Source organism: Fundulus heteroclitus, chromosome 16, assembly GCF_011125445.2.
Source record: "Fundulus heteroclitus isolate FHET01 chromosome 16, MU-UCD_Fhet_4.1, whole genome shotgun sequence".
NCBI classification, from domain to species: domain Eukaryota; kingdom Metazoa; phylum Chordata; class Actinopteri; order Cyprinodontiformes; family Fundulidae; genus Fundulus; species Fundulus heteroclitus.
In genome coordinates, this window is record NC_046376.1 from 31,489,371 (window position 1) to 31,516,377 (window position 27,007).

The window sequence follows — 27,007 nt, forward strand, 5'->3', positions numbered from 1 at the left end:
TTTGACACATCTATCTCTTTCATCTCAGTAAAAACTTAGAAATTATAGCACAGAGTGGCCATTTTGCAGATGCCCACTCTTGCTTTCTAAAATAGGAACCACAACAGTAGAGACATTCTTTTTACCTGCATCACTTTGTGCTGACTCTTTCCGATAAACTTCAAACACAAACTAGCAACGAAGAGAACAATATCTAAGGTAATGAACCATCTACATGATATTTGAGCTGATAAAGGTATACTTTTACCAAAAGCCTGACAAGGTCTCTCTTGGGGGCTTCAGTGAAAGCCTTTGGCCATAATTAGGGATTTGTTTGGTACATAGTGGTCCATCAGGTTCTCACAGCAGGAAATAGCTTTGATAACCCGGTAAGATGTGCTTTACTGTGGCCTCTTGTCTTATTACCTCTCAATGAACCAGACTGGATACTTGGACCTGCAGCATTTACCGTCCTGTTTCTCTGTTCAACAGACCGAAGGGTCTCTACACAAAAGCTGTTTTTATCTGCTGCAGCTGGGGGGTGTTCAGTTGCTCCTCGCTTGTAATTTGTAATGGAACTGTTAGCAGTAAAAGGAGTACTTTGGTTGAACAAGACAGAGTTTCGTTTCGATCGCAAGTTTGTGAAGGAAAACAAAAACATACTGTTGAAACTCTTAAACTAATTATGCTGGGTGATCAAGTCTGAAATGGAGCTTCTACCTGCACCTCTCTCTTTTTTTTCTTTTTGCTTATCTGTGTCAGAATTAAGGGTCTACCTAAAGACATGCTTCTACCCGCTAATACATATATAATCCTTTTCCTAACATTCCTGTATATTCTGTATAATCTGTGCATATAGGGCCCATATTTATTATATTCTGTATAATCTGTGCATATAGCTCCCATATTTATATTTATACACAACATTTTACAGTCACCTACTATTACTTTTTACTTATACATACTTATAAATAACATTTATATCCTGTATAGCACTTCTGGATAGATGCAAACCACATTTCGTTGCTTAGTACTTGTGACAGTGCAATGACAATAAAGTTGAATTCTATTCTATTGTATTCTGGAAAAGAATCGCAATTAAAAGGCTGATCACAAATCAGCCGTTTATTCCACATCTCATCGGACACCAAATAGGAAAAAAAGGTACTTGTTTTTAAGCTGTATCTTTAAGATTTATTCCTTCTACACACATAGATGGGTTTTTATAACAAATATCTTTCCCACATTGTTTTTAAAAATATCGTACACAGGGGACTTTTTTAGGTTTTCATCCACACGAACCTGGACAAATATGCGGACAAATATATATATATTTTTTTTTAAACATGCAAGATGTGTGCTGCAAGACTAAAACCTTTGTCATCAAATCATCATCTTTCAAAACAACCATGACATCCTGTCAGGAAGATGTGATTAACAGTGATATTTAATGGCATTGTGCCTCTGTAATGGATATGAGAGTTTATGTGAAACAGTTGACCTCCAAGTGCTCTTTCTCCTTTGCACATCAACGTGTTGGAGCAGTTTGGTTTGTAAAAACAAACAAGCAAAAAACCATCTGAACCGACATAAAACTCAACACATCTGATAGCATTAATTTTTCCACAACTGCATGGCCAAGTCAATAACAATGGTTGCATATGTGACATCAGCGCTGCACCACTTCCTGCAGACTGTGATGCACGAGACCCCGCAAATTATTTTTTTTTTACCATGTGAACACCAATATTTTGTTTTCCTACATATCTGGCTACGCGTGGACAAAGCCTCGGGGAAGTGTTTTAAAACAAATCAATGGTTAATTAAATCTTTGACTGGAAGCAGTCTTCTCAAGTGTGAAATCTGACTGTGTGCATTCAGATTTCACATACATTTAAAGGTTCTAACTAATCATCATGTAGTTCAAACGCTTCTTAACAGGTAATATAAGATTCGCTTATTTGACATTATTTGAAACATGGCCACAGACAAAACTAGTTCAGGGTCATAAAGAATACATATTTTGAGACACTTAAGAACATCATCCGTAGTAGTAAAGGCTCTTTTTAACTTCATCTAATGTTAGTCTGAAGGTCTTTTCCAAAGGGGTGATCAGGGGTGGTGAAATGTGTTGCTTGGCTGTAAAGGCTCAGATTCCACAAGGGTCATGTCACTACACTGCTGTTTTCATATTCTCAATAAATAAACTTTGTAAGTGTGTAATTCATTATATTTGAGAAAGAAAACTCACATTAACATGTCCATAATTGTTATGGTTTGTAGCATAGAAACCAGTGGTGGACCTTTACTTTGTTTATGAGGTGCAAACAGAGGAGAAAATCTTAGCATCTAAAAATCCAAGAATCTGAGGAGAGTAGGATTCCTGAATGAGTGATAGGGTTGAAGACTGCCAATGAATGGCAGGTGAGAGAAGCTGGAATGTATTAAGTCAGTTCCATTGCAGTTGTTTTGTTGAGTAGGGAAAAATGGGCGTGTTAATAAGGTCTGCATTCAATTTATGGATCTGTGCATGTTGGTTGGCAGCAGAAATGGGTGTCAAATCTAAATTTCATCTGAATGGAATGCTGTACTTATTAACACAGTGGTGTCTTTTGTGCTCTTTAAAGTCAAAATGTCTTCTGTAACATTTTGACTTTAAAGGGTACCTAGTGGAAGGAAAATAGATATAATATGAAAAAAAAAAACATTTATTATACTTTAAATAAACTAAATAGGGGTGGCAGGTTGACATGGCTTTGTGCATCATTTTCTTAACTCAAAATGCTCTTGGGTTTGAACCCTAGCTGAGACCTATATCAGGGAAGTTTGCATAATCTCCCCAAACTTGTGTTGCTTCTCTCCAGGTGCTCTAGTATTCTCCACAGTTCAAAAACATACATTTTAGGTTAGGTGGTCTAACTAAACTGTGTTTACGCCTGAGTGTGCATGGTTGTTCATCCTGTGTTACCCTGTGTTGGACTAATGACCTGTCCAGGGTCCTGAGCACCAAGGATTAAACGGGTAGAAATAATAGATGGGAACCATAAAGGAAAACACAAAATTATCTGAAGAAAATTTCATGACAGTAAAGGAAAACTAAACAGTAATAGCGATGTTTTTCCCTTACTTATACCTCCAGCAATCGGTGACTCTCACATGATCTTGATCCTCTACTACTACTTGACACCACTACTGATCTGTAATTTAACTTCATAAGCCTGAACCCTGCCCGATAATCCAAGACGAACAGACCCTTAAATCCACCAGAGGCTAATTTACTTGGGACGTTGAACTGGGTCAGAGCACATTGGATGCAGTAGTTTGTCTGCTATAACCAGCGCTGACAGGTACTGTGGTGTGTAGCAGCAGCAAAGTGAATCAGAGGTGTAACTCCTGGCAATGGAGCAATATGCTTTGCCATTTGCTGCTGGTTCCAGATGAGCTTTATCTCTTCTGTATGTGGAAGCTGCTAATCTGTTCCTTGTGTTGGGAGCTAAAGTGGCTGCACACAAAAAATAATGATAGTAATACAGAGCTTTGACCTTTTATCTGAGTTCAGGTAAGAGGTTTGGGTGTATTTGTTGCCAAGCAACATGGCTACTGCAAAAGTACCATTGTGTAGAATTTTTTTTATGATCTTCTAAATTTATATAGGACTGAATTTAAGAAGGGGAACACAGTTATTAAAGGGGACATTGTGTTGTTGCTGTTTCATGATTTTGAAATATTTCATAAGTGTTTGCAGAGTCCTCAGGGTCTAACACAGGTCAGTCAGGCAACTCGGGATCCAAACATTTAATTAAAACCATCAGTCACATTTTAAAGCTTCCTCGCGTAGAGCTTGTCACCGTGTTACTACTGAAACAGAGAAGGAGGCTGGTCTTGTCTTTTTACTCAGGTTTTTTTAGGCACAGTCTTTGTTATGGATGCATATAAAGAGAAAGAGTAAAATGTCTGTGGCAGCTCCTATCACAATAATTATATTTCATGAATGAAAGAACAAAAGAACAATTTTATCCATTGATGTTGCTTTGTTCGAAGTAAAAACATATCCAAGTTTGGAAAATAACTATAGTGATCCTATGAAGTTTGAATTTCATGAGGGAAATGCGGAGGTTTCCCACCAACCCCAGCTGCAAAATCCAATGTGGCTGCCGTGACTTTAAAACATTGTGTTAGCTGCAGTCATAAACAATTATATTTGCAATTCTGGCAGTTTGTGTCCTATTGAATCTTTCACACACATAGGTGCAGCGTCAATCTGTAAACAGGTTCCTTTCATATTTGAATGCATAAAATGCAGAGACAAACATTGCTATTAGCTTCTAGCGTTAATATTAGTTAGGCTGATCATTAATATCAGCAAATTCCAACATCTACTAGTTTCCTACCCAGCACTAGTCTTAATGTTTGGGTTTGATGGTCTTCAAAAATCCAAGTTATGACTTCAGAAGTAAAAGGAATATGGTTAAAGTAGCTACTTGTCATGAACGGAACTGGTGGACCCAGAATTCGAACCAGACAATGGTGTTTAAGATTAAAGACGGCTTATTAAAGAACAGTTTGTGGTTGTTTAAACCGAGATGACAGACAGGCAGTAATATGAACAGGGCAAGACAGAGCTCATGGTCGATAAACAGTCCTAAGTCAAAACTGGGCAATCAAAAATCCAGAACAGATTCCAAGAGCAGAGTAGGGACAAAGATCCAAGTTCGATACAAGGGCAAGCAAGGTAAACTAACTAGACGAGATCAGGCAGGCTCGGTGGTCAGACAGCAGGTCTGGTTCAGTACACAAGTTAGCAGTCAGAAACAGGCAGGAAGAACAGGTATACAGGTGTCAGGCTGGCTCAGATATCCGGAGGCAAATCGGGTCGGTATCAACAGGGCTATCAGTAAACAAGAACGCTGGATAAAGCCTCCAGAATTGATAAAGACTCCTGAATAGGTATCGGGACGTATTTACTAAAACTGTGTGAAAGTCTATTTTTTTTTTTATTTAACCCTGTGGTAAGCCATGACTAGGATAAGTGTGAATGTGGATGAGTAAATAGGGAATGTTTTTGTTCGCTGCTCTTGTCTCCAACTCAATCAGTTAATTTCAAAGTCCTGATATGATGAGAGTTTTTTAGATAGGAAGATCTATAAAATAATGTGGGTCTAATTCCTGCTCCCTCCTGTTACCTATTGGTAGGCGCAAGTTGCCTACAGATCTGATACTGAATTGCTGTATGAAAGCATGATTGGGTGAATGTATCTTTAATCTGAGGAACTTTTAGTGGTCAGTAGGATTCCAAAAAAGCACTATAAAAATTACCATAATGCTTTTTAATATAAAACGCTTAATAAATATGTTTACTAATGAATAAGAAAGCTTCAAATAATATACAAATTCTAACATAATATGAAAAGTTTTTTAAAAGCCAGTGACTCTCACAAGTCTCAAAAAAACAACTTTAATGTGTATTGACGAACTGAAACTGTTTCTCATAGGGATGCTATTCATCCACCTCAGAAGAAGAGATGGTGCATAAAATTGAGTAAAATGAGAACTAAATCAGATTTTAGCAATATTTTGGTTTCCTCATCAAATTCTAAATAATTTTTTGGCTTTATTGCCAAAATAGCGTGAAAAGGTCCATTTTAATAAAAAAAAAAAAGGTCTCTGTTAGAGATACGAATGGCAGGTTCTACCCTTTGGAACGACGTGCAGTCCGTTTCTCTTCAGCACCACGCCCAAGAACATGCAGAGGAGAAGCCCAGCTTGGCAGAAGTTGTGTCACAGGCCTTTTATGAAAGTAATTGTCTCTATAGCATACCAGATTCGGCTAAGGCTAAGGATGTGGTCGACAGCTTAAGATGATTGCTTGCTGAGGGAGAATTTGATATCAGACAATGGGAGAGCAATTTGCCATGAGTCATAGAGCACCTCCCAAAGGTCCACCTGCAGTGAACTTTGGTTGTCACGAAACAGTACTGACCTCCAGGAACCCACTCTTGGCATGCAGTGGAACTGCCTTACTGACATGCTGGGTTACAAGCACCGCACTACTGACACCCAGATTCCAGCGCTGAGAAACCTTTACAGGATCCTGGCCAGCCAGTATGACCTATAAGGGTTCATTGTGCCATTCACTACCAGAGCTGATATCCTTATACAGGATCTATGGAAACAACATATGGCATGGGATGAACCTATCGGCCCTCAGCATATACGAGATCAACGGGCTGCATGGGAGGCAGAGCTCCCCATCCTTCAGCAGGTGCAGTTTTCCAGACCCTTTGTGCCAGCCAGTGCAGACACCCCTTCAGTGACCAAGGAGCTTCATGTTCTCTGTGATGCGTCAGAGAGGGCATATGGGTCGGTTGCCTATCTGCGGACCATGACTCATGATGGGAAGGTCCATGTGGCTCTCATCCTAGCCAGGTCCCATGTAGCACCAAAGAAATGCCTCTCAATGCCTCGTCTAGAGCTCAGTGCTGCATTGACTGGATCCCAGCTGGTCAAACTTATACAGGATGAACTGAGCCTCCCAATCTGTCAAGTTGTCTGCTGGTCAGATTCTACCACAGTGCTGCATTGGCTAAACTCAGAATCCTGCCGCTACAAGGTCTTTGTTGGGACACGTGTGGCTGAAATCCAGAATCTCACTGAAGGGGCTACCTGGAGGTATACTGACTCACATCATAACCCAGATGATCACATCACTAGAGGTCTGACACTAACTGCATTAGTTCACCTAAGCCAGTGGAGGTTAGGACCTGATTTCTTGATTGAAGCTCCCGACCATTGGCCAGTCATGCCAAGTACTGGAGCAGAGTTAAGGAAAGGAGCATTTATTGGCTCAGCTTCTGTAGTATTAAACACACGGCTACCAGACCCAAAGCAATTCCACACCTGGAAGGAGCTCATCAAGGCTGCTGTGCAGTCCCTTCATGGGGCGGCTGCCCCTAATTCAAACATTGGGTTGGATGCTTCAGACTATGCGGTTGCTGAGAGAGTACTTATAGCCCAGGCTCAGCTCGACTCATTCGCACGAGCGGTAAAGGCACTTAGAACTAAACACTCCCTTCCATCTGACAGTTGCCTATGTTCCCTGGCTCCTGAGTATGAAGAGGCCACGGGACTCCTTAGAGTTGGAGGGCGGCTTCGGTGAGCTGTGGATTTGGAGGAGGGGACAATTCATCCAATTGTTCTTGATCTCGAGACTGTGACGAGAGGCTTCATCACCTTGGTGCAGAGTGAGTTCTGGCTAAACTTCACAGACTTTACTGGATTCTTCGGGGTCACGAAGCTATCCGTAAACATCAGCACAAGTGTCATGAGAGCCAGTTTTGGCGAGCCAAGCCACAAGCGCCACAGATGGCTGACCTTCCTCCTTCCCGACTGCCTGTATATAAGCCTCCCTTTTACTCCACAAGAACAGACTGCTTTGGTCCATTCTCAGTCAAGGTCCGACGGACTCAAGAGAAGAGATGGGGCATCCTTTATAAGTGCATGACCACCAGATGTGTGCATTTAGAACTCCTCGAAAGCCTGGACACAGATTCCTTCTTGCTCTCCCTGCGCCACTTAATAGCACGTAGGGGTAGATCATTTGAGGTTCTCTGTGATAATGGAACAAACTTCACAGGAGGAAATCGAGAATTAGCAGAGGCCTTTGAAGCTATAGTTTCTTGCCTGCAGGAGCAATTAGCAGAGCAGAGGATCAGATTGCAACTTAATCCACCTTCTGCTCCACATTTTGGAGGCACCTGAGAAAGAGAAGTCAAGTCAGTGAAAACAGCTCTTAGAGTAGTCCTACGAGAGCAGTCAGTGACAGAGCCAGTCCTGCGGACTCTACTGATTGAGGTGGAAGGAATTCTTAATTCCTAGCCATTGGGCTATGTGCCAACAGATGTCTCAGGTCCCGATCCCATAACACCCAATATGCTACTCATGGGACGCAGGGATTCATCTCTTCCACAGGCCTTATATGGCAGAGAGGAATTGCTTGGGAAGCGACGGTGAAGACACAGCCAGGTGTTGGCCGACAACTTTTGGGATTCCTTCATCAGACACTACTTTCCAGGAATTGGGGATAAATATTTATGTATTTCCTGCTGTTTTCGTAAGATATTATGATTGCTAGCGCCTTTTAGCATTATATGCTAATGCTAATTTGGTTAATACTGCAGCTGCTTATAATTGCTGTAGTTGAAGTTGTGTGACTTGTGTTGTTGCTACTGATCCAGCAGTGATTGTATGGAGCTTGCTGGGGTTCTGATTGATTGTTTGTTTGTTTGCTATTGTTTAGTGAAAGTCCTAATTAGGCTTATAGGCACTTTGCTATGTTTGTTTCTTTCACAGACCACACTCATACCATGAGCCCCAACATAACAACGTAACATGTGTTTCACATGTAATTCTGCCACTCAGCCTGTTATGGACCCTGTTCCATGTTTGGACTTATATTAAAGTTACCGTTGTTGATCTCCAGTCTCCTGATTCTCTAATCGGAATCTACCATTCATGGTGTCACTTCAACCAGCATCCCTATACTAATTCAGATGTAGGAGTGTTTGCTACAGTCTCATATATTTCAATCTGGGTTTTGAATCTAAAATGTCTGATGTATCAAATAAAGACATGGAATGGAGTTCACCATTTAAAAAAAGGTGTAGTGAACAATAGATTTACATTTTTAAACCTGCATCTCTGTAAACAACGCGATATTTGAGACAGTGCCTTTGTCAGGATCCTGTGTTGTGTTTCTGTTGATTGGACTCACCTGTGTTTAATTATCCCCGTTGTGTGTGCACGTATATAAGTTGCCTCTGTTTGTTTCCCCATCGTCGGGTCATTCTGTGATCACCCTCTGCGTCCTCCTGAGTTTTCCCGCGCTGTTACTGCCGCCAGAGATCTTGTGAGTTTTGCTTTCATTAAATATCTTTTGTTTAACCCCATGCGCCTGCCGCTGCCTCGTTGCCGCCTAGGTCCTCGCCTCCGCAATCCTGACAGTAATGACCCGACCAAGAGAGGGCCAGGCAACGGGGCTGGAAATAATCGGGCTGTTTAATCAGCTCTGGAGACAGAAGGAGAAGGTCTCCGCGCCGTGCTGGGCTAACGCCTCGCAAACTTCCCGCGGGGGTCAGCCACCGGCGCGGGGCAGGCATGAAGGACGGCGAAGAAGAGGAAATCCCGCGTCGTGTCAGGCTGACGCCCCGCATTCCTCCCGCGAGGGTCAGCCACCGTCGCCGACTCATCTTTTTGCTTCCCTTCACTGCCGCCCAACAACCTTCACCCCGGCTCCGAGGAATCCGACCGCACCTCCTCCGCCCGGCAAGCAGCAGCCTCTCATCGGCTGGTCTGCGGGGAAAGCAGGGGCGTATAAAGGAAATTTCAGGATGGTGCCCAGGCCCCTGCAACAGCCCCAGTCCAGCCACTCTGAAATGGATAATTGGGATGACCAGCCTCCTCTAGTTCCACGCTGTCCTAGAGCGCCTCACGTGGAGGAATCCAGTCTGTGGGACTTCTTCTATGGAGACAGAGATGATCTGTTCCCCAGCTGGACCGTTCCTGCTGCGCACGCCACGGCCAAAGCCTGCGTGGGTGCGCACATGCCTTCACCGGCCAGACCTAGGACTCCTGCTGCGCACGCCACGGCCAAAGCCTGCTTGGGTGCGCATTTACCTTCATCGACCTTCGCCTCTGCTGCTGTCTCCACCGCTGCCTCACCACCAGCAGCGGTCTCCGCATCGCAGTTTGGTTTCCCCCGGCGCAGATGCCGGGCTCGCCGGCACAGAACCTCCCTCGAGGCCCAGCCAGACATGTTCGTCTCCAAGTTCTCTGCTCCGCCGGCCGCAGAAGACAGCCCAGTCCCGCCGGCTGCCAAAGTAAGCGCAAACCCTCTGGCTGACGCTGAAGATCCCGCTGCACACGCCACGGCCCAAGCCTGCGTGGGTGTGCACGTACCAGTACAGCCGGCCGAAGAAAGCTCAGTACAGCCGGCCATCCAAGGTCCTGCTCCGCCCGCCACGGCCAAAGCCTGCAAGGGTGTGCATGTTCCCCCGCCGCCGGCCTTCGCTGACGTCCCGCCGCCGCCGGCCTTCGCTGACGTCCCGCCGCCGCCGGCCTTCGCTGACGTCCCGCCGCCGCCGGCCTTCGCTGACGTCCCGCCGCCGCCGGCCTTCGCTGACGTCCCGCCGCCGCCGGCCTGTGCTGTTTTCCCGCCACAGTCCGAGGCCGACGCTCTCAAGTCCCGGGAGGGGTTCCAGGGGGATCCGCCTCCCTTCCACGACGCTCCCGAGTTCTGCGAGGCGGTCCAGGGGGACCCGCCTCCCTTCCACGACGCTCCCGAGTTCTGCGAGGCGGTCCAGGGGGACCCGCCTCCCTTCCACGACGCTCCCGAGTTCTGCGAGGCGGTCCAGGGGGACCCGCCTCCCTTCCACGACGCTCCCCAGTTCTGCGAGGCGGTCCAGGGGGACCCGCCTCCCTTCCACGACGCTCCCCAGTTCTGCGAGGCGGTCCAGGGGGACCCGCCTCCCTTCCACGACGCTCCCCAGTTCTGCGAGGCGGTCCAGGGGGACCCGCCTCCCTTCCACGACGCTCCCCAGTCCGGCGAGGCGGTCCAGGGGGACCCGCCTCCAGTCATCGCTCCCCAGTCCGGCGAGGCGGTCCAGGGGGACCCGCCTCCAGTCATCGCTCCCCAGTCCGGCGAGGCGGTCCAGGGGGACCCGCCTCCAGTCATCGCTCCCCAGTCCGGCGAGGCGGTCCAGGGGGACCCGCCTCCAGTCATCGCTCCCCAGTCCGGCGAGGCGGTCCAGGGGGACCCGCCTCCAGTCATCGCTCCCCAGTCCGGCGAGGCGGTCCAGGGGGACCCGCCTCCAGTCATCGCTCCCCAGTCCGGCGAGGCGGTCCAGGGGGACCCGCCTCCAGTCATCGCTCCCCAGTCCGGCGAGGCGGTCCAGGGGGACCCGCCTCCAGTCATCGCTCCCCAGTCCGGCGAGGCGGTCCAGGGGGACCCGCCTCCAGTCATCGCTCCCCAGTCCGGCGAGGCGGTCCAGGGGGACCCGCCTCCAGTCATCGCTCCCCAGTCCGGCGAGGCGGTCCAGGGGGACCCGCCTCCAGTCATCGCTCCCCAGTCCGGCGAGGCGGTCCAGGGGGACCCGCCTCCAGTCATCGCTCCCCAGTCCGGCGAGGCGGTCCAGGGGGACCCGCCTCCAGTCATCGCTCCCCAGTCCGGCGAGGCGGTCCAGGGGGACCCGCCTCCAGTCATCGCTCCCCAGTCCGGCGAGGCGGTCCAGGGGGACCCGCCTCCAGTCATCGCTCCCCAGTCCGGCGAGGCGGTCCAGGGGGACCCGCCTCCAGTCATCGCTCCCCAGTCCGGCGAGGCGGTCCAGGGGGACCCGCCTCCAGTCATCGCTCCCCAGTCCGGCGAGGCGGTCCAGGGGGACCCGCCTCCAGTCATCGCTCCCCAGTCCGGCGAGGCGGTCCAGGGGGACCCGCCTCCAGTCATCGCTCCCCAGTCCGGCGAGGCGGTCCAGGGGGACCCGCCTCCAGTCATCGCTCCCCAGTCCGGCGAGGCGGTCCAGGGGGACCCGCCTCCAGTCATCGCTCCCCAGTCCGGCGAGGGTCCTGCTCTGGAACTCCACGTCTGGCAGACCGGGATGAAGCTCCGTCACCAACCGCCTGAGACCCTGCTTCGCCGAGGTCGCCCTCCGCGACGCCCGCCGAGGACCCTGCTGCTTCGCCGCCGCCGAGGTCGCCCTCCGCGACGCCCGCCGAGGACCCTGCTGCTCCCAAGCTACCGTTTTGAGCCACCTGAACTCTTTATTGGACTCTAGCCCGCCGTCCTAGACCCCCTCCACCCGCCCTGGCCGGGTTGTTTTCCCTTTTCTGATTGGACACTAGTGGGCGTCTGGGATCCGCCCTTAAGGGGGGGGGTAATGTCAGGATCCTGTGTTGTGTTTCTGTTGATTGGACTCACCTGTGTTTAATTATCCCCGTTGTGTGTGCACGTATATAAGTTGCCTCTGTTTGTTTCCCCATCGTCGGGTCATTCTGTGATCACCCTCTGCGTCCTCCTGAGTTTTCCCGCGCTGTTACTGCCGCCAGAGATCTTGTGAGTTTTGCTTTCATTAAATATCTTTTGTTTAACCCCATGCGCCTGCCGCTGCCTCGTTGCCGCCTAGGTCCTCGCCTCCGCAATCCTGACAGCCTTTTTGACACCACAATAGTAAAGATGAAGATATCAGCCATGACCAGGAGAATCAAACACATAATATCACCACAAACTTATCAATACAACTGTCAAACATGGTAATTTGAATTTGTTTAGCATTCACTGGGCAATGGCACTGCCCTGTCATTCGTTTGGCCAAAAAGTATTCTGGAAGCGAAAGCAATCATGCGATCAACAAATGTAATCAGTTTTTGCTGGGTTTTGTTTTTCTAACATAGGTTTAATCTTTGTTCTCCATTATCTATCTTATGATTCCCATGCCTACTCTTTGTTTAATTTAAAACCAGCACTGTCTCTTTCTGTTGCAGACAGATGGTAGGGTACGCTTTATGGCTGAGGAAAGGTAGAACAAAAGGCTCTGTGACACCAGCAGTCGTGGAATCATGGGGGAAACATTTGCAGGTTGAACTTACTGTGTGAATGGTTTGAAGCATCCAGAAAAGAGAAAGGACAATTTAATGGCAAGTAAACGTGCAGGGAGAGGAGAGGTGACATTAATGGATGGCAAAATTAGCTATATTAAAGTAATATGAAAAGTTGAATTCATAGAAAAAATCCTGTTATTATCCTGCACATTAAAGAGGCTCTATCTTTGCAGCTAATATCCATAAAATTGATAAGTTTCCACTGCCTGCGATGTTTCTCAGCCTGCTACATAGTAAGAGCTCCCATAAAACTGCTCATGAAGATAATGAAGATGGCATTGGATTACATTCCTGCTGACACCTTCTCTGCCACCTTAACCAGCATATCCCTTCTTCTGTGGTGTAGAGGACGGGAAATACAATAGAGTTAGTCTACAAAGTAGGCAGCTGGCATTAGGGTGGTTCTGAAATCATATCTGAATCCAGGCTCAATACCCCTACACCTTAAGTTACATGTTCTCACAGGCACACCCAGCCAAATCTGTTGGATTTGAACCAATTCACTCATGCAAGTTCTATGTAATCAATTATGAAGCTAGGATGACAGCCAAAATAAAAGGAGATAAACATAGCAAGTGAGTAATAAACTAGATAAACTGAAAACGTGTTCTGTGACATCTCATCAGGATTAGCTTTATTGGCCAAGGTTGTGCATTATATATAAATATATAGACTTTAGAGGAAATAAAATAAAAGATGAAGGAAACAATTGTTTTTTTTTATTTAAAAAATGAGGGGAAAAAGGCTGTTTGTGATGGTGCAGATATACTTATTTTGTTTCACGACTGTACAAGAGAAGGGTGTCCCTGTTCTCATTTATGGTTTAGGATTTTAAAGCAATTTTAAAGCATAAATAAAAAGACTGGAAGTACTTTCTAAGTATGGTGAGTCAGTGCTTAGAGGAACTGACCTTATTTACTAAAAGAATAGTGAGCCTGCATGGTTCGAGGTTTGATGGTTACGTACTGAACCTGCACTCACCTGCACTTTAGGGGGGTTACACAGTGTGACAGGAGACCTGCTGTAAGAACACGTTAGTAGTTAATACAGAATGCAACCATGGCTTATTCAAAAGGTTGGATAGGATATTGGGTCTGATATGGCCTTATTTTCTTCTCATGGTGTAAAGTGAAGTGCTGCAACACATCGAACGAATGACAGATGGTGATAAAGGTGATTTATTTGTTAATATGGTGATGGTGGAACTAATTGAGTTTACATTTTAGTAGAGAGAGTGTAATTCTTGCTCCAGCCCCACTTGCTGCTACACTTTGTTGCTCCAATGGTTGATTAAAGGTACTACACTTTGCCCTCAGCTACAAGGCAGACAACTTGAAAATATTTGCAGTTGTGACAGGCATTGATTATTTAGGTCATGTGACCTAAAGCTACAGTTGACAAGCAGCCAAATGCAGGCTCGCCAGATTACTTTATGAGCTAACTCCAACTCAATATAGGAGAACAGCAAAAAGGAAAAAATATTCTATTCAATAGGCACCTAAAAAGTACTATGAAATGTCACAGGTTTTTATTTATTATTTTTGGTTTTATTCTTTATATCAGGTGTAAGAATAATGAGTTGCTGTCTTACGGTTTTAAATAAAGGCAATCAGATCATATTACATTTTATGCTGTATTTCTGTATTATCCTGTTTTTATATCTGGCCAGAGGTCAGTCACTCGACGTTTTAAGTCAAAGTATCACTGTAAAACGTTGACTACAAACAATATACCACGACAGAATTTAAGGAAAACTGAAAAAGAACTGCAAAAAAGTAGCGATGGAACCAGCCTCAAAAGTCCATCCAATTTAACCGGTTAAATATAGTGAGAGAAAGAGAAGGGCATGTGCAACCTACTTTCCCCTTGCAGTACTGAACAAACACTGGAGGGTAAGGAAGGAAAAAAAAGACAATAATTGGAAAAGGAGAGATCAGTGATGCTGCAGCACAATAATGAGGAGGCTGTATTTCTGCAATGTGGAATAGAGATCAGGGTTAAGATACAAACATGTGTTTGGTGTCTGGGCGGATTTTCAATGATAACAGCTGTTGGGATGTACTGTTTCACCTTGTTCAATGGAACAAAGGCTTCACTTCATCTCTATGTGATAGTGTGATATCTTGTCAAGTCTGGGTTTCTTTGTGCCTTAGATGCAGCTCTAATGTGTGAAAATATTATATAACAAAGGTAATGCTGTTTGGATATCTGCATTGAGTGCTCTTTTATTCATAAATGAGATCCCTCAGTATTTTTTAGTAATCTTGTTTTATCTTTTTGTTCCATCCTTTATCAGCAGCACCTCCTCTGTAGAACTGCTTTTCTCTTGTCTGTATCCACTCTGCTTAGCTAACAGGCTCCTCTTAGCACACATTAAAAATCTTGGTGAAAGGTCCAACTGGGTCCAAGTAAGTGATGATTAAGAATCAATAATCTTTATTGTCGCTATGTGTTACCATGATTAAAGTTTTGATGGGCCAGACACCGATTCAGGATGCATACAGATTACATATAACACGCAGACACAACAAGACATAATGTTTCCACACCTTTGTTTTTCTTTTCTATGAAATCAGTTAGTTGCACTGACCAACAACGCTTCCTGAAAAGCTTGAGTGATATACTCAGACCAGCGCATTAGCTCCATATTTGTGCAACATTCTGCATTGCAGAGAATGAGGCCACTGTAGATGATGAAAAATAATGGAATGTTAGTGACAGCGAGGCATCTCTGTGTACTTTACACATGAATAAGCTCCCCAATCTTCCCCAAGCGTGCAGAGCAGTGCTACTTTGAAATGGGTCTAAAGACAACAGCGCAGATTAGTTTCATTAGATTAAATACTCTAAGTATGTCACCAAAATGGTTTTCTGCTTAATCAGGCAATGATTTTTGGAAGGAGCTCTGATTTCAAAATGTTTGATCCTTTTTGTGCTCGTTTGCAGGATTATCCAAAATCTGCCAGAATGAAATATATGAAATTCAAGGGAAAAATTAAAAGGATCACTGTTTAAAGTGTCAACATCTGTTGTTGGAGTTAGTAGGTTTAAGTTCGCCCACTGCAAAATATGATCAAACTGATGACTCTCTGTAATCAGCCTTAAGGCTTGGGGTCAGCTTGATCTGCTTCTGCATTATAGCTTAGCTCTAGTTCAATAAATAATGACTCAGGGTGAGACGTCATGTGTCGTTGTTGTTCATCCGTAAACCCTTGGAGCTGAAAGCCGTGCTTACATCATAACTATGCTCTGTTTTATTTATGTGGGTGCTTGGAAATAATCAACGACAAACAACAGCCTTGTTCCCAAAATGGCTGCACAAACCCCACTACTGGCAGGTTTTTAGAACCCTCTAAGGATTCACCCCAAAACAACAAAAACCTCTCTAAAACCTACACACAAATGAAGTCAGACAAAAGTCAACAAAATGTTTTTCCATGGTTGTTTTGTAAAATACTCCAAAAGTCACTGGAGTCATGCTATATGCGCAATTATGACATCAATGGTGCAGAAATTAAGTGTTTATGCTTGTGTTTTTAGAAGCTGGTTCCCCGTCAGGCTCAACAAGCTGTACATTGTTATGAAAGCAATTTCAAAGGGGAATCGCCGGAAGTGCCAGAATCAGCATCAGAGCTGATAAAGTTGAGCTTTATGCATGAGAAGGTGGGACATCCGGGATATGATTGGATCTGGAGAGAGCATGGGTTGACAAAATTTATCAAAATAGGTGTCAGTCAAAACAAGCTAACACTAAAATAGCTAACGCTATTGAGATGGAAGCCATTTTGGCTAAATTGTGTTAATATTTTTAAAGGGATTCACGATTAGTTGTAACAATAAACTTTTGTTGAGAAATATCTATTTTATATGTAAAAACGATACAGTAAAAGACAGTAGTTTTTATAAATTCAAATAACAAACTGTCACACAGACATCGCCATGTTGTTCACGCAACAATGCATTCTGAGTAAATGACATATAACAGGTCCTTTAACGCTAGCTCTGTCCAGCCAAAACAGGAATGAGTAACATTAATCCTTTCCAGTTTGAACTGGAGCACGTTGAAATTGATGCCAATAATAATAATAATATTAATAATAATTATACAATGAATGTCATGTACCGCTCATAGGACTGGGTGATCCCGGCGAGTCGTGCTCTGTGTCCAGTATCAGGTTCAATAACACTTGCTTAGGATCTGGTCTTCGATCTTGTGTCGGGTGTGTGATTTCACATTCAGTACCGGCAGCGGTGGCGGTACCTTCGTATTCAGCAGTACTTCCAGCGCTGCCTGTCTCTGATGTTTCTTCCAGTGTCTTTCGCTCACAAGGCGGTGGGTTTAGGCGCTTTATGGATAAAAATAGTTGTCTCGGCAGCTAGTTTTAGCTTGTGAGGGTAACGTCCACCTGTTAGCTCCTTTATCAATTTTGTTTGTAGAAATGACTCAAAGTCTTCCCATTGCACTTTTTTTCATGAGCGAAGCGATGAAAACTCACCTCTGCTTTTTCTGTTGTTTTTTTTTTTTTTTTAAATTACAGCAACAGTGTCTAAATCTATACCAGTCAAACACAATACAATAAACAATACGGATCACTCTGTAGGTTCCGGTCCAGTAGAACCCATAGATATTATAAACATAGACACCTCACTACATACTGGAGCAAATCCTGGACTGCTGCCATCTTGGATGGGTCTCCTAGTCTAGGCTGTCATAGAAGCTGATGGGAATAAATGTAGAGGGAGCTACTTTGCCTGTGTTTTCTGCAGTTTACGATTGCATTAACCTGTTAATTACTGAAAGTAAATCATGCGGTGCAGGTCAACGTTTTGGGCCGAGATTGGTTCTGAAGATGTATTTTTATGCAATGAGAACATTGCAGATCCCCAACCCATGGACCATAATATCTTGCTTATTAATTTGTTATCTCTGTATTTCACAAACTAAGGCTGAATCACATTGCCAAATTAAGAAACCTGGACTTAACTAGTGCCATTACATTTGAGAAACTGTGGAAATTCTTATTTTTCAAGGGTCTTAAACTCCAGCTCTACTTGCAAGCAGGGTGTAAGACATTGGAATAACCTGGAAAGTTTAATGAACACTTTTCCAGGCCTTTAAAAAAAACTGTGTGTATGCATGTGTGCATTCAAAGCGGGCAAAAATTGAAGACATTATTGCTGGTGTGTAGAGAAGGCTCAAGATTATATGTGAGTGAGAAAAAATCTAAATGAAAAATCAAACCTGTTTCTTTATTAAAATGTATTAATTTATTAATATGTAATAAAACATTTTTTTTGTTTAAGGGCTTAAAACAAAGTATACCAGCATGAAATCATGTATTTATTTATATATAATATACCATATCTGTTTTTGTAAAAGAGCATAAAACAACATATTTCAACATGAAATTTTTTTCTATGTTTGACAGCGTCTCATAACCACATCTCTGCTTTTTGTAACAAACCCGTTAGGTAAAGTTGTGCTGAAATAAATTAGTATTCCAAAACTACCAAGGTGGGTCAGACATCTAAGGGAAGAAAATCAGTTCAAATAAGTATTGTTTGATCAAATTGTCACAGATCCCTGACCTGTACATCCCTGCTGTAGTCACAGATGTATTAGATAATGCTGTCATCTGTCCTTTTCCTTTATGCATTTAGATTTTGATTGTTTCTTCCATGCCTAAACTAGAATGACCAGAGTCAAATATTGGTGAAGAGTCACACAGAAACAGTCATTGTGTCTTTGCTTTACTGCGCTGTCACAGTAACTGATTTGGCCTTTACAGCTTTATTCACATATTTCCTGATAATTATGATGCCCAGCTTCCCAAACTAAGGAAAAATATATTTGGAAAGGTAACTAAGCTGCCAGTGTTTTACAACCTCATGCATATTCACACAAAGTATTAATATAAAACATTTTCTAGCTCTGTATTATATGTGGCCTAATAAGATTTGTCCGTCTGAATTAATGCATTCTTATTGAATACACAGTGACACAAACGGCTCCTAATTATTCACACACAGAGCAAAGGAGCAACATCTTTGCAGCTATAATTGGGTTCTATAGTCCTGATGCTGTTCTTACATGCATGATGAGCAAATTTAGCTTCATGTCTGTGGCTATTGTTTTGTTCCTTTCCAGTCCAACAGAGTTGGCACACCCATGGCCAGCAACACCCAAGCAGGTTACTCCTCCTACTCTTTTCTCTATGAGCCATTTCAGTATGCTTAGACATGTTCCTATTTATACTTTTCCCGACCTTGTAGCCCTTGCATGTTCTGAAATAACAAATTAGTGACAGACTCATAAGAAAATGTTGCAGGGAGGTCGACAGAGAGAATCTAACAGCAGAAGAGAGATAATTTCAAGCTTTTTCCTCAAACAAGACTACATGATTCATATGGATGCAACAGACACATGAATAATTCATCCTGCTGCAGTTCTGCAAGCATCATTCCTTCTAGAAAAGATGGCATACAAGAAGCTCTCATGGCTCACTTCAAAAGAAATAAAAGCAACATCCCTTAATGATTTGCTGCCATTCATTATGAACACCACTGGTGTAATTTACAAGGTGTAATTTAGCTTCATCTAAAATGTGGGGAAACTACTGAAGGAAGACTTGAAAATTCTAGTTTCTCATTTTTTCCCCCCCAAAACTTTATCAAATACATATTAGATCTACAATGGATCTAAAATTTGGTAAAACGTTTGGCAAAACACACTTATTAAGGTATGAGTAGGTTTTGCTAATTTTTATAAATGGTTATCTCTGCAATGAAGAGAAATAAAGAAACACACAATGGTAAGTACATTGGCAGATGGAATGGTGCCACTGCAGTAAAGGGGGCTCTGCTCTGGTGCATTGTGCTGAAGACAGAGCTGAGACAAAAACAAAGCTCTTAATTTACCAGTACATCTACGTTCCAACCCTCACCTATGGTCATGAGGTATGGATCATGACCGAAAATACAAGATCCTGGATACCAGCTGCCAAAATGAGCCACCTCCGGAGGGTAGCCAGCCTCAGCCTTAGAGATAGGGTGAGGAGCTCTGTTAGCCTGGAGGACCTCAAAGGCAAGGCAAGCTAAATGTATTTGTAGAGCACATTTCAGTACAAAGACAACACAGAGTGCTCAAAGGAGAGCTGCTGCTTCAGGATCAGGATGCCCCCGTGGACACCTCCCTCTACATTTTATTATTTTGCTATATCTTAATCATGTAAAGCACTTTGTATTGTCTTGTACTGAATTGTGCTATATAAATAAATTTGCCTTGCCTTGCCTTGCCTTTGGAGGGGTTTGGCAAGAGACCCTGGGGAAGACCCAGAACTCACTGGAGGGACTATATATCCTGCCTGGTCTGGGAACACCTTGGGGTCCTCCAGAATGAGCTGGAAGACATCGCTGGGGAGAGGGTCGCTGGGTTTCTCTCTTGGACCTGTTGCCCCTGTGACCTGATCTTGGATAAGCAGAAGTGGATGGATGGATGGATGGATGGATGGCTGGATGGCTGGATGGCTGGATGGATGGATGGATGGACGAAATGTCTGGTGAAGCCTCCTGGCGGTGACTTTAGCCACACATCCAGTCAGTATTATGTGCTCTGCTGCTATTGAGCATTACTGTGTGACATTAGCGCTTTAAAGAAATCTGCGAGAAATGGTAAAGAATAACGACCTAAATAAATAATTGTACATGTAACAAAAAGCTAAAATAGAAATACAAATAATGTTTGTGTTATTTTATTTGTAAGGATATTTCTTCCATAGCCATGGCAAGAATGACAAATACTTTAAAGCACAAAATCGCAGACTTTTGACCACTGTGAAATTATTTTTGTTGGTTGAATATCTGGGCTCTTTTATTATGTCTTGTCAGCAACAGGGCCGGCTAATAGCTCTTGGTGCATGTAACTTTTTTCCTCTTTCATTAAAAGCTGAAATCAGGGGCATTTACAGCTTTTGCCAGGGACAGGTCGATCCGGAAACTGGGGATGTCTGGTCACCCTGCCGTGGCCAATCAGTGAACAGCAGTTAGTTACTTCACATCGCCTCTCAGCCCTATTTAGCTCTGATCGCCCCTACTCCTGAGCACGGCCGAAAAAACCCACACCGGTGCTGAAAAAAAATTGTATTTGAAATGATCAAAAGCAGGCAGAGCCAAGAAGAACCGGGCCGAATGGAGCCGGTGTAACGTGATGGCTGTATTGATTTTAAAATCCCAATCACTGTTGCTATGGACCAACATACCTGTAATTATAGATTCACTTTCAGAAATTCTAGGTGACAGAAAAGGCTGCCAGAGGGCTGATAGTGCTAATGAGTTTCTGTAAAGACCTGTCTCGTTATCCATGCTTTGCCACTTTATCCAGGTTGAATGTTCGGCATCACTCGTCCATCCGTTACGGCGAAGTGTTATTTGATATTTTGTGGGGGGTTTTCAGGTTCAGAACCACTGCAGAGCAGCAGTCCCCATGGCAACAGCACCTATTCTGTCTTTTAATTGCTTCAGAAATGCTCCCAGTATGATGATGCCCCTTGTATATCTGCCTTGCAGCTACTGATTTAAACCCCCTCAGCTTTGATTTCATGCTCATGTTAGTGCTTAGAGTGTTGCCATGGAACACCCAGTGGGGTGTTGTTGTTTTAATTGGATAAACCATTCGACTGGACATGCACTTCACAGCACTGTTGCTTTCGCCAGGTCCCTGCAGGCTGCTAACACTTTTGACTTGGCTGGGCCCAGATGAAAAAGCCGCGAAGCACAGGACTTGACTAGAAACCCGATCGTTCTCCTCATTTTGCTCTAACCATCCTTCTGCTTCCTTCATTTCCTTCTGCCCTCACTCCACAGGCATGTGTAGTGGCTCACTCACAGCCAGAGTCAGGCATAAATGGGGAAAGAATGAATAAGTGTGCAGAAAGAGCGAGGCTGATGGAACACGATCAGTGATAAAGTGGGTGCCACTACAGTCGCAGCGGGACATGCATATTGTCAGAATGATTTTACAGGTGAGGCGTATCTGTATTGTGGAAAGCCATTCATTACTGCGAGCCAGGTTTTGGTAAAAGATATTTGAGGGCTGTTGCCCCTCATGCTTATGAGCCTCACAGCTTCGTCCCATTAAGAAACCACCAGTCTATAAAGGCAGCACTGTTCTGACACGTACAAAGTAAAATGAATTGCTTCACATCACTTTATGTTAGAGGCTTATTTCAAACAGATCAATGAACACCAAGACTCAAAAAAAGAGCTTGGATCTGATTACAGGTTAAAGTCAAGATGGCTAGTTGCAAGCTTCGGCACATATTGTTTTATTATGTGTAAGGCCTTATTCTTTATAATCTGCTACATTGCAATCTGTCTACCACGCGACACAACAATTCATCTATCTTGTTAGACGAGATAATAATTGATATTCAGTTCCACATAACAGCATAGCAGGGTTTAGGAATATTTGGGATTGGGTAAGTAATCATCCTTTTTTTGATCTCATAAATATAGTAAAGCTTTCTCAAATCTGCAATAGGCATTAAATTTTCCCATTTTGGGTTTGATAAGTTTAATTATTTAGAAATGTGATTAGCAATTTATCAAATGCTGTCAGGAGTCCCTGAAAACAGTGAAATAGCCCCTTAGTTTGACACCACCAATAGAAAGATTCTAAGCAGATAAGAGGCACTGTTACCAAATCACATGATTATTATTGTGCTTAAAAATCAGCTGTATTTATATTTTTATTTTCCGTCACTTAGCCACCATTGCTTTCTTTTACAGATGACCTAAAAAGCTTCCGCACAAGTGATTTAAAAGTGGTGGAGGGTTATTTTATGCTAACGTGAACTGGTGTTGACAGCCAGCCCGTCAAGAAGTCATCAGTGGGTAGCGCTGTTGCCATGCAGCAAGAAGTTCCTGGGTTCAAGTCCCACCCTTGCCCTGGGTCTTTCTGCGTGGGGTTTGCATGTTCTCCCTGTGCATGCGTGGGTTCTCTCCGGGTACTCCGGCTTCCTCCCACAGTCCGAAAACATGACATGACTAATTTCTCCTTAGGTGTGTGCGAGAATGGTTGTTTGTCCTGTTTGTCTCTGTCCAGGGTGAACCCCGCCTCTCACCCATTGAAAGCTGGAGACAGGCACCAGCACCACTTGTGACCCCACAAGGGATAGACGTGTTAGAAAATGGATGGATGGATGTTTTATTCCAGTGGTCTTACTGAAGACATAATAGGAATTTATTAATTTGGTTTAAAAATGGTGGGTTGGTTGTGACATTGTTATAGTACATATGATTGTATGACATGTGCTCTTTAAATAAAGTCTGATTGATTGATTGATTGATTGATTGATTGATTGATTGATTGATTGATTGATTGATTGATTGAGAAGAAAGTGCAAAAAAAGCAAAAAAAAAAACAAACAATAAAAATACCTCTGTCAATAGTGGACATGTTTCAAATTCCATAATGTAGCATCATAATTTCAGTATACCAAATCGGGTGTAACAACATATTAAGCTCATGAGACAAGACAATACATGACCATACCCAGATGAGATGAGACAATAATTGGGTGATTACTAAATGATCTGCTTTTTTCGTTCCCACACTTAGAGTAAATGCTTTACAAATCACAAATTGTGTTATAAAGAATCTGTGATAGTCGTATAACTTTCCAGTTAAGTTTGTCTAGTCGATATAATAATATTCAGAATTTTCTACTATCAAAATAAGCATTAAAAATAAATTTTTGATTTAGCTAACCAGTATTGATCAAATTTAGTCCACACTCCTAAAACCATTAAACAGTCCTTTAGTTTAGCACTGCTGGGAGTCTATGAAGCAAATGAAACATTATGCTTCATAAGCATCTCGTTGTAGGCAAGTTGCTGAATTCTAACAAATCATTATCATGTCTGTCACTTTGTAATTTTTTCTTTTATTTAACCTGGTGAACAATAGAGTTAGTCTTTTTTTTTTTTTTTTAAAGAAGCCCAGTTCGCATGTTAACAAGATGTCCAGTTGCACAAAAATTATCCAACATATCAATGTTGCAACTGTGTAAACGACAAGGCTGAAAGAAAGAAAAATAAATGCAGAATTACTGTAGAGAGGACACAGTATAAAAAAGTGTATGACAAAAAAGACCTTTTATGTTTAAAAGTAAAACTCAAAGTACATATTTCCCAACATAATGATTCATTCAAAATAAACAAAGAAATGTCATGCAGTGGCCTGTTTTGGTCCACCTTCTGCGTCAAGACAGTGCAACGAAGAAACAGGTACACCGAAAAACAATCTAAAGAATGTTACGCATTGCTTTGTTTTTCTTGTGCACACAGATCCTTTTTGGAGAGCTTTGTGCATTCTTCACCAAGGCGGAGGGAACGCAGGAGAAGACCATAGTCACTGCAGACTGCTGCTACTTCAACCCTTTGGTCAGACGAATTGTACGCTTCTTAGGTGAGGATGCTGTATTTATCCTCTGCAATCCACACAAACATATCCATCATGATATATTGCTTGCAAAAACTACTTTCATGCAAGTCCCTTCAAAATACCCTTACTGGACTGTAGCACTAGCCAAAAACACTTATTCTTTGCAGGCGGTATCCTGGAATCGCAGGAAATATGATCTCAACAGCGGTTTGCCTCAAAAACAGTTGTGCCTGAATATCTGTCAGTAAATGTCAGTCAAAGTGGTGTGGACGGTCTATGACAAAGTGATCCTATTTGGCTATCTTAGAAGTTTGCGAAGTTTTAGGGTGTATTCACACCTGCCACGTTTGGTCCTCTTTAAACGGACCAGAGTTTGTTTCCCCCGTTTGTCTGGACCTGTTGTGCAGGTGTGAAAACACTCAAGCCAACACTGGTCCGGACCAAACAACCAGACCAAGATCCACTTTTTGAGGTGGTCTCGGTCCACTTCCAAATGGACTCTGAAGTGGTTCACTTCTGATGCGAATGCAAAATGGCCTCGATCCGACCCAACTACAGAAAATATATGTTTCTTTGGACTTAACAAGCCAACACACCAGTACCATTGTACCAGTTGCTTGACTGTGGTGCTTACAAATTACAAATGTAATCAAAATTACAAATCTTGACACTCTCAGTGATTTAGCAGCTGGTAATAAAAGCACAAATATGCAAAACAGCAGCAGAATACACTAAATACCATTTGCTGAACCATAAACTATTTTTATTCAGGCGTATTGATAGCTAAAATATATAAGTGGACGTTACACAAAATCCCTTAAATTTTCTCACATTTAAACCTTTATAAGAGGCTTTTTTCTTTATCCACCAGCATGCATGGCAAGACAGGACGCAGTTTTTGAGCAACCGTTATCTTCCTGTGAAAGCTATATTATGTTTCAGCCAGGCTTGAGGATGAACGAAAAACTTAAAGAAACATATCAGGGCATCATCAAAGATAAGGCTGCAACACTTCAGTTTGTCATCCAGTCCTTGTACATGAAGCTGTTAATTGGACGATTAAAAAAAATGGGCTGAGGTTTTGAAGGAAGAAGATTCAGGATCCCTGCAGGCAGTCTTTCATGAATATTAAGCAGCTTGCAAGTTTGCATCTTGAGCTGAATCAGCTGAGGTGACGACTCCTGTGAAAATTTCACACCTTGGCTGGTAATAAAGTGTGAGAGCTATTTTGAGGCTCAATCCACACATCTCAAAGCATGTGTATAAGACTAGATACTAATCTCAAACATTTGACATGCCTTTGTTTATTCTCCCGTATTCCAAGATACAATCTTTAACATCGTATTACCTCGTCCACTAACGTTCCCTACTGTTACTTGTGCTCCTCTTGTACCCAGGTGTGTATGCCTTCGGCTTATTCACCACTGCCATTTTTGCCAATGCCGGCCAGGTGGTGACAGGAAACCAGACACCTCATTTCCTGTCTGCCTGCCGACCAAACTACACAGCGTTAGGCTGCCAATCAACCATGCAGTACATCACAGAGCGCCGCGCCTGCACAGGCAACCCGCTGATTGTCATGTCTGCGCGTAAATCCTTCCCATCTAAGGATGCAGCGCTCAGCGTGTACTCTGCGGTGTACACTGTGGTAGGTCGGACCATGCTGCTATTTGTAACCACTCTTAGAAATGTTTTTGTTCATTCTCAGTTTTTCTGGTGTGCCTTTGTTAAGAAAAAAAAGTCTAATTTCCTTGTTAATTGAAAATTCTGTTAATAGATCAAGGATTAGACGTGGAAGACCAATGTCTGATGCCGTCTTCCTGCTGTTATACTAAGATGTATATGTCTGTGAGTTCCTTCTGTTTGTTGTGATCTTCTGTGCTTTCCTTTTTTGCATGGCTACGTACAGATGTATGTGACGTTGGTGTTTAAAACCAAGGGCACCCGGCTCACCAAACCCACCATCAGCCTCACTCTGCTGTGCCTAGCCATGCTGGTGGGAGTGGTGAAGGTCGCCGAGTACCGCAACCACTGGGCCGATGTGCTGGCCGGATTCTTCACCGGTGGATCCATCTCTGTGTTCTTGGTAAGCATTATAGTCTATATGCATTCATACTCCTTCAAATTTTCTCATGGTGAACTCACAAACACAGTTTTTAAATGCTTTCAAAATGGGTTTTTATTTCATAGGGACGTTATGTGACGGACCAGTGCAAAAATGTAGTAACTGTTATGAAACAATTGTAGTATTAGTCATGAGCTGGATTTTTTTTTTTACGTTAGACTAGCCAAGGAGAGCATTAATTAGACAACTAGCCAGGAGGCCCATGGTGACTTTGGAGGAACTGCAGAGATCAACAGCTCAGGTGGAAGATTTTGTTGTCGGGATAACTATTAGCTGTACACCCCACAACTCTGTCCATTGTAGAAGAGTGGCAATTAGAAAGATATTTTTTAAAATAAAAAAATCTTGCTTGCAGTTTGACACAGGCCATGTAAGAGCTATGTTGGAAAAGAAGCTGTGCTCTAGCAAGGAGACATAAGCTGTCAGTTGAAGTCTTAACCCCATTTAGGGTGTTTACGATTGATATTGAACAATACCAATTGTAAGTGACACTTGAGTGACCGATGATTTTAACCATTGAGGCCACGTTCAATGTGTTATTGACATTTCAAAACAAATGAATGAATAATAAAATGAGTGCAAGGAAGCTGCACTTTATTAAAATGTGCAGGGTTTCTGATTTTCCGCCACATAATGACATCTACTTTGATAGGAATTTCCTATGAATACTTTTAAAAAATCATCCAAATGTTGTGAAAAGCAGCCCTAATTTAACAGTATATTAGGAATTTATCAGTCAGGGTTATTAGTTATTTTTCCTTTTTGATTAATCACCTGGATTAATCATTAATTTTGACATCACTGTTTGCGGT

General features: G+C 43.3%; 1 protein-coding gene across 6 annotated transcripts in view; it reads left to right on the plus strand.

Annotated features, from left to right (window-relative positions):
• Window positions 1-27,007, plus strand: part of plppr2a (phospholipid phosphatase related 2a) — a 90,708-nt gene that overhangs the window by 49,620 nt on the left and 14,081 nt on the right. For all 6 annotated transcript variants that reach the window (XM_036148460.1, XM_021319197.2, XM_036148459.1 and 3 more), the window contains 3 exons: window positions 23,974-24,094; window positions 25,468-25,718; window positions 25,980-26,156. In XM_036148460.1, the coding sequence (XP_036004353.1) occupies window positions 23,974-24,094; window positions 25,468-25,718; window positions 25,980-26,156 (549 nt within the window). The remainder of the gene's footprint in view (window positions 1-23,973; window positions 24,095-25,467; window positions 25,719-25,979; window positions 26,157-27,007) is intronic.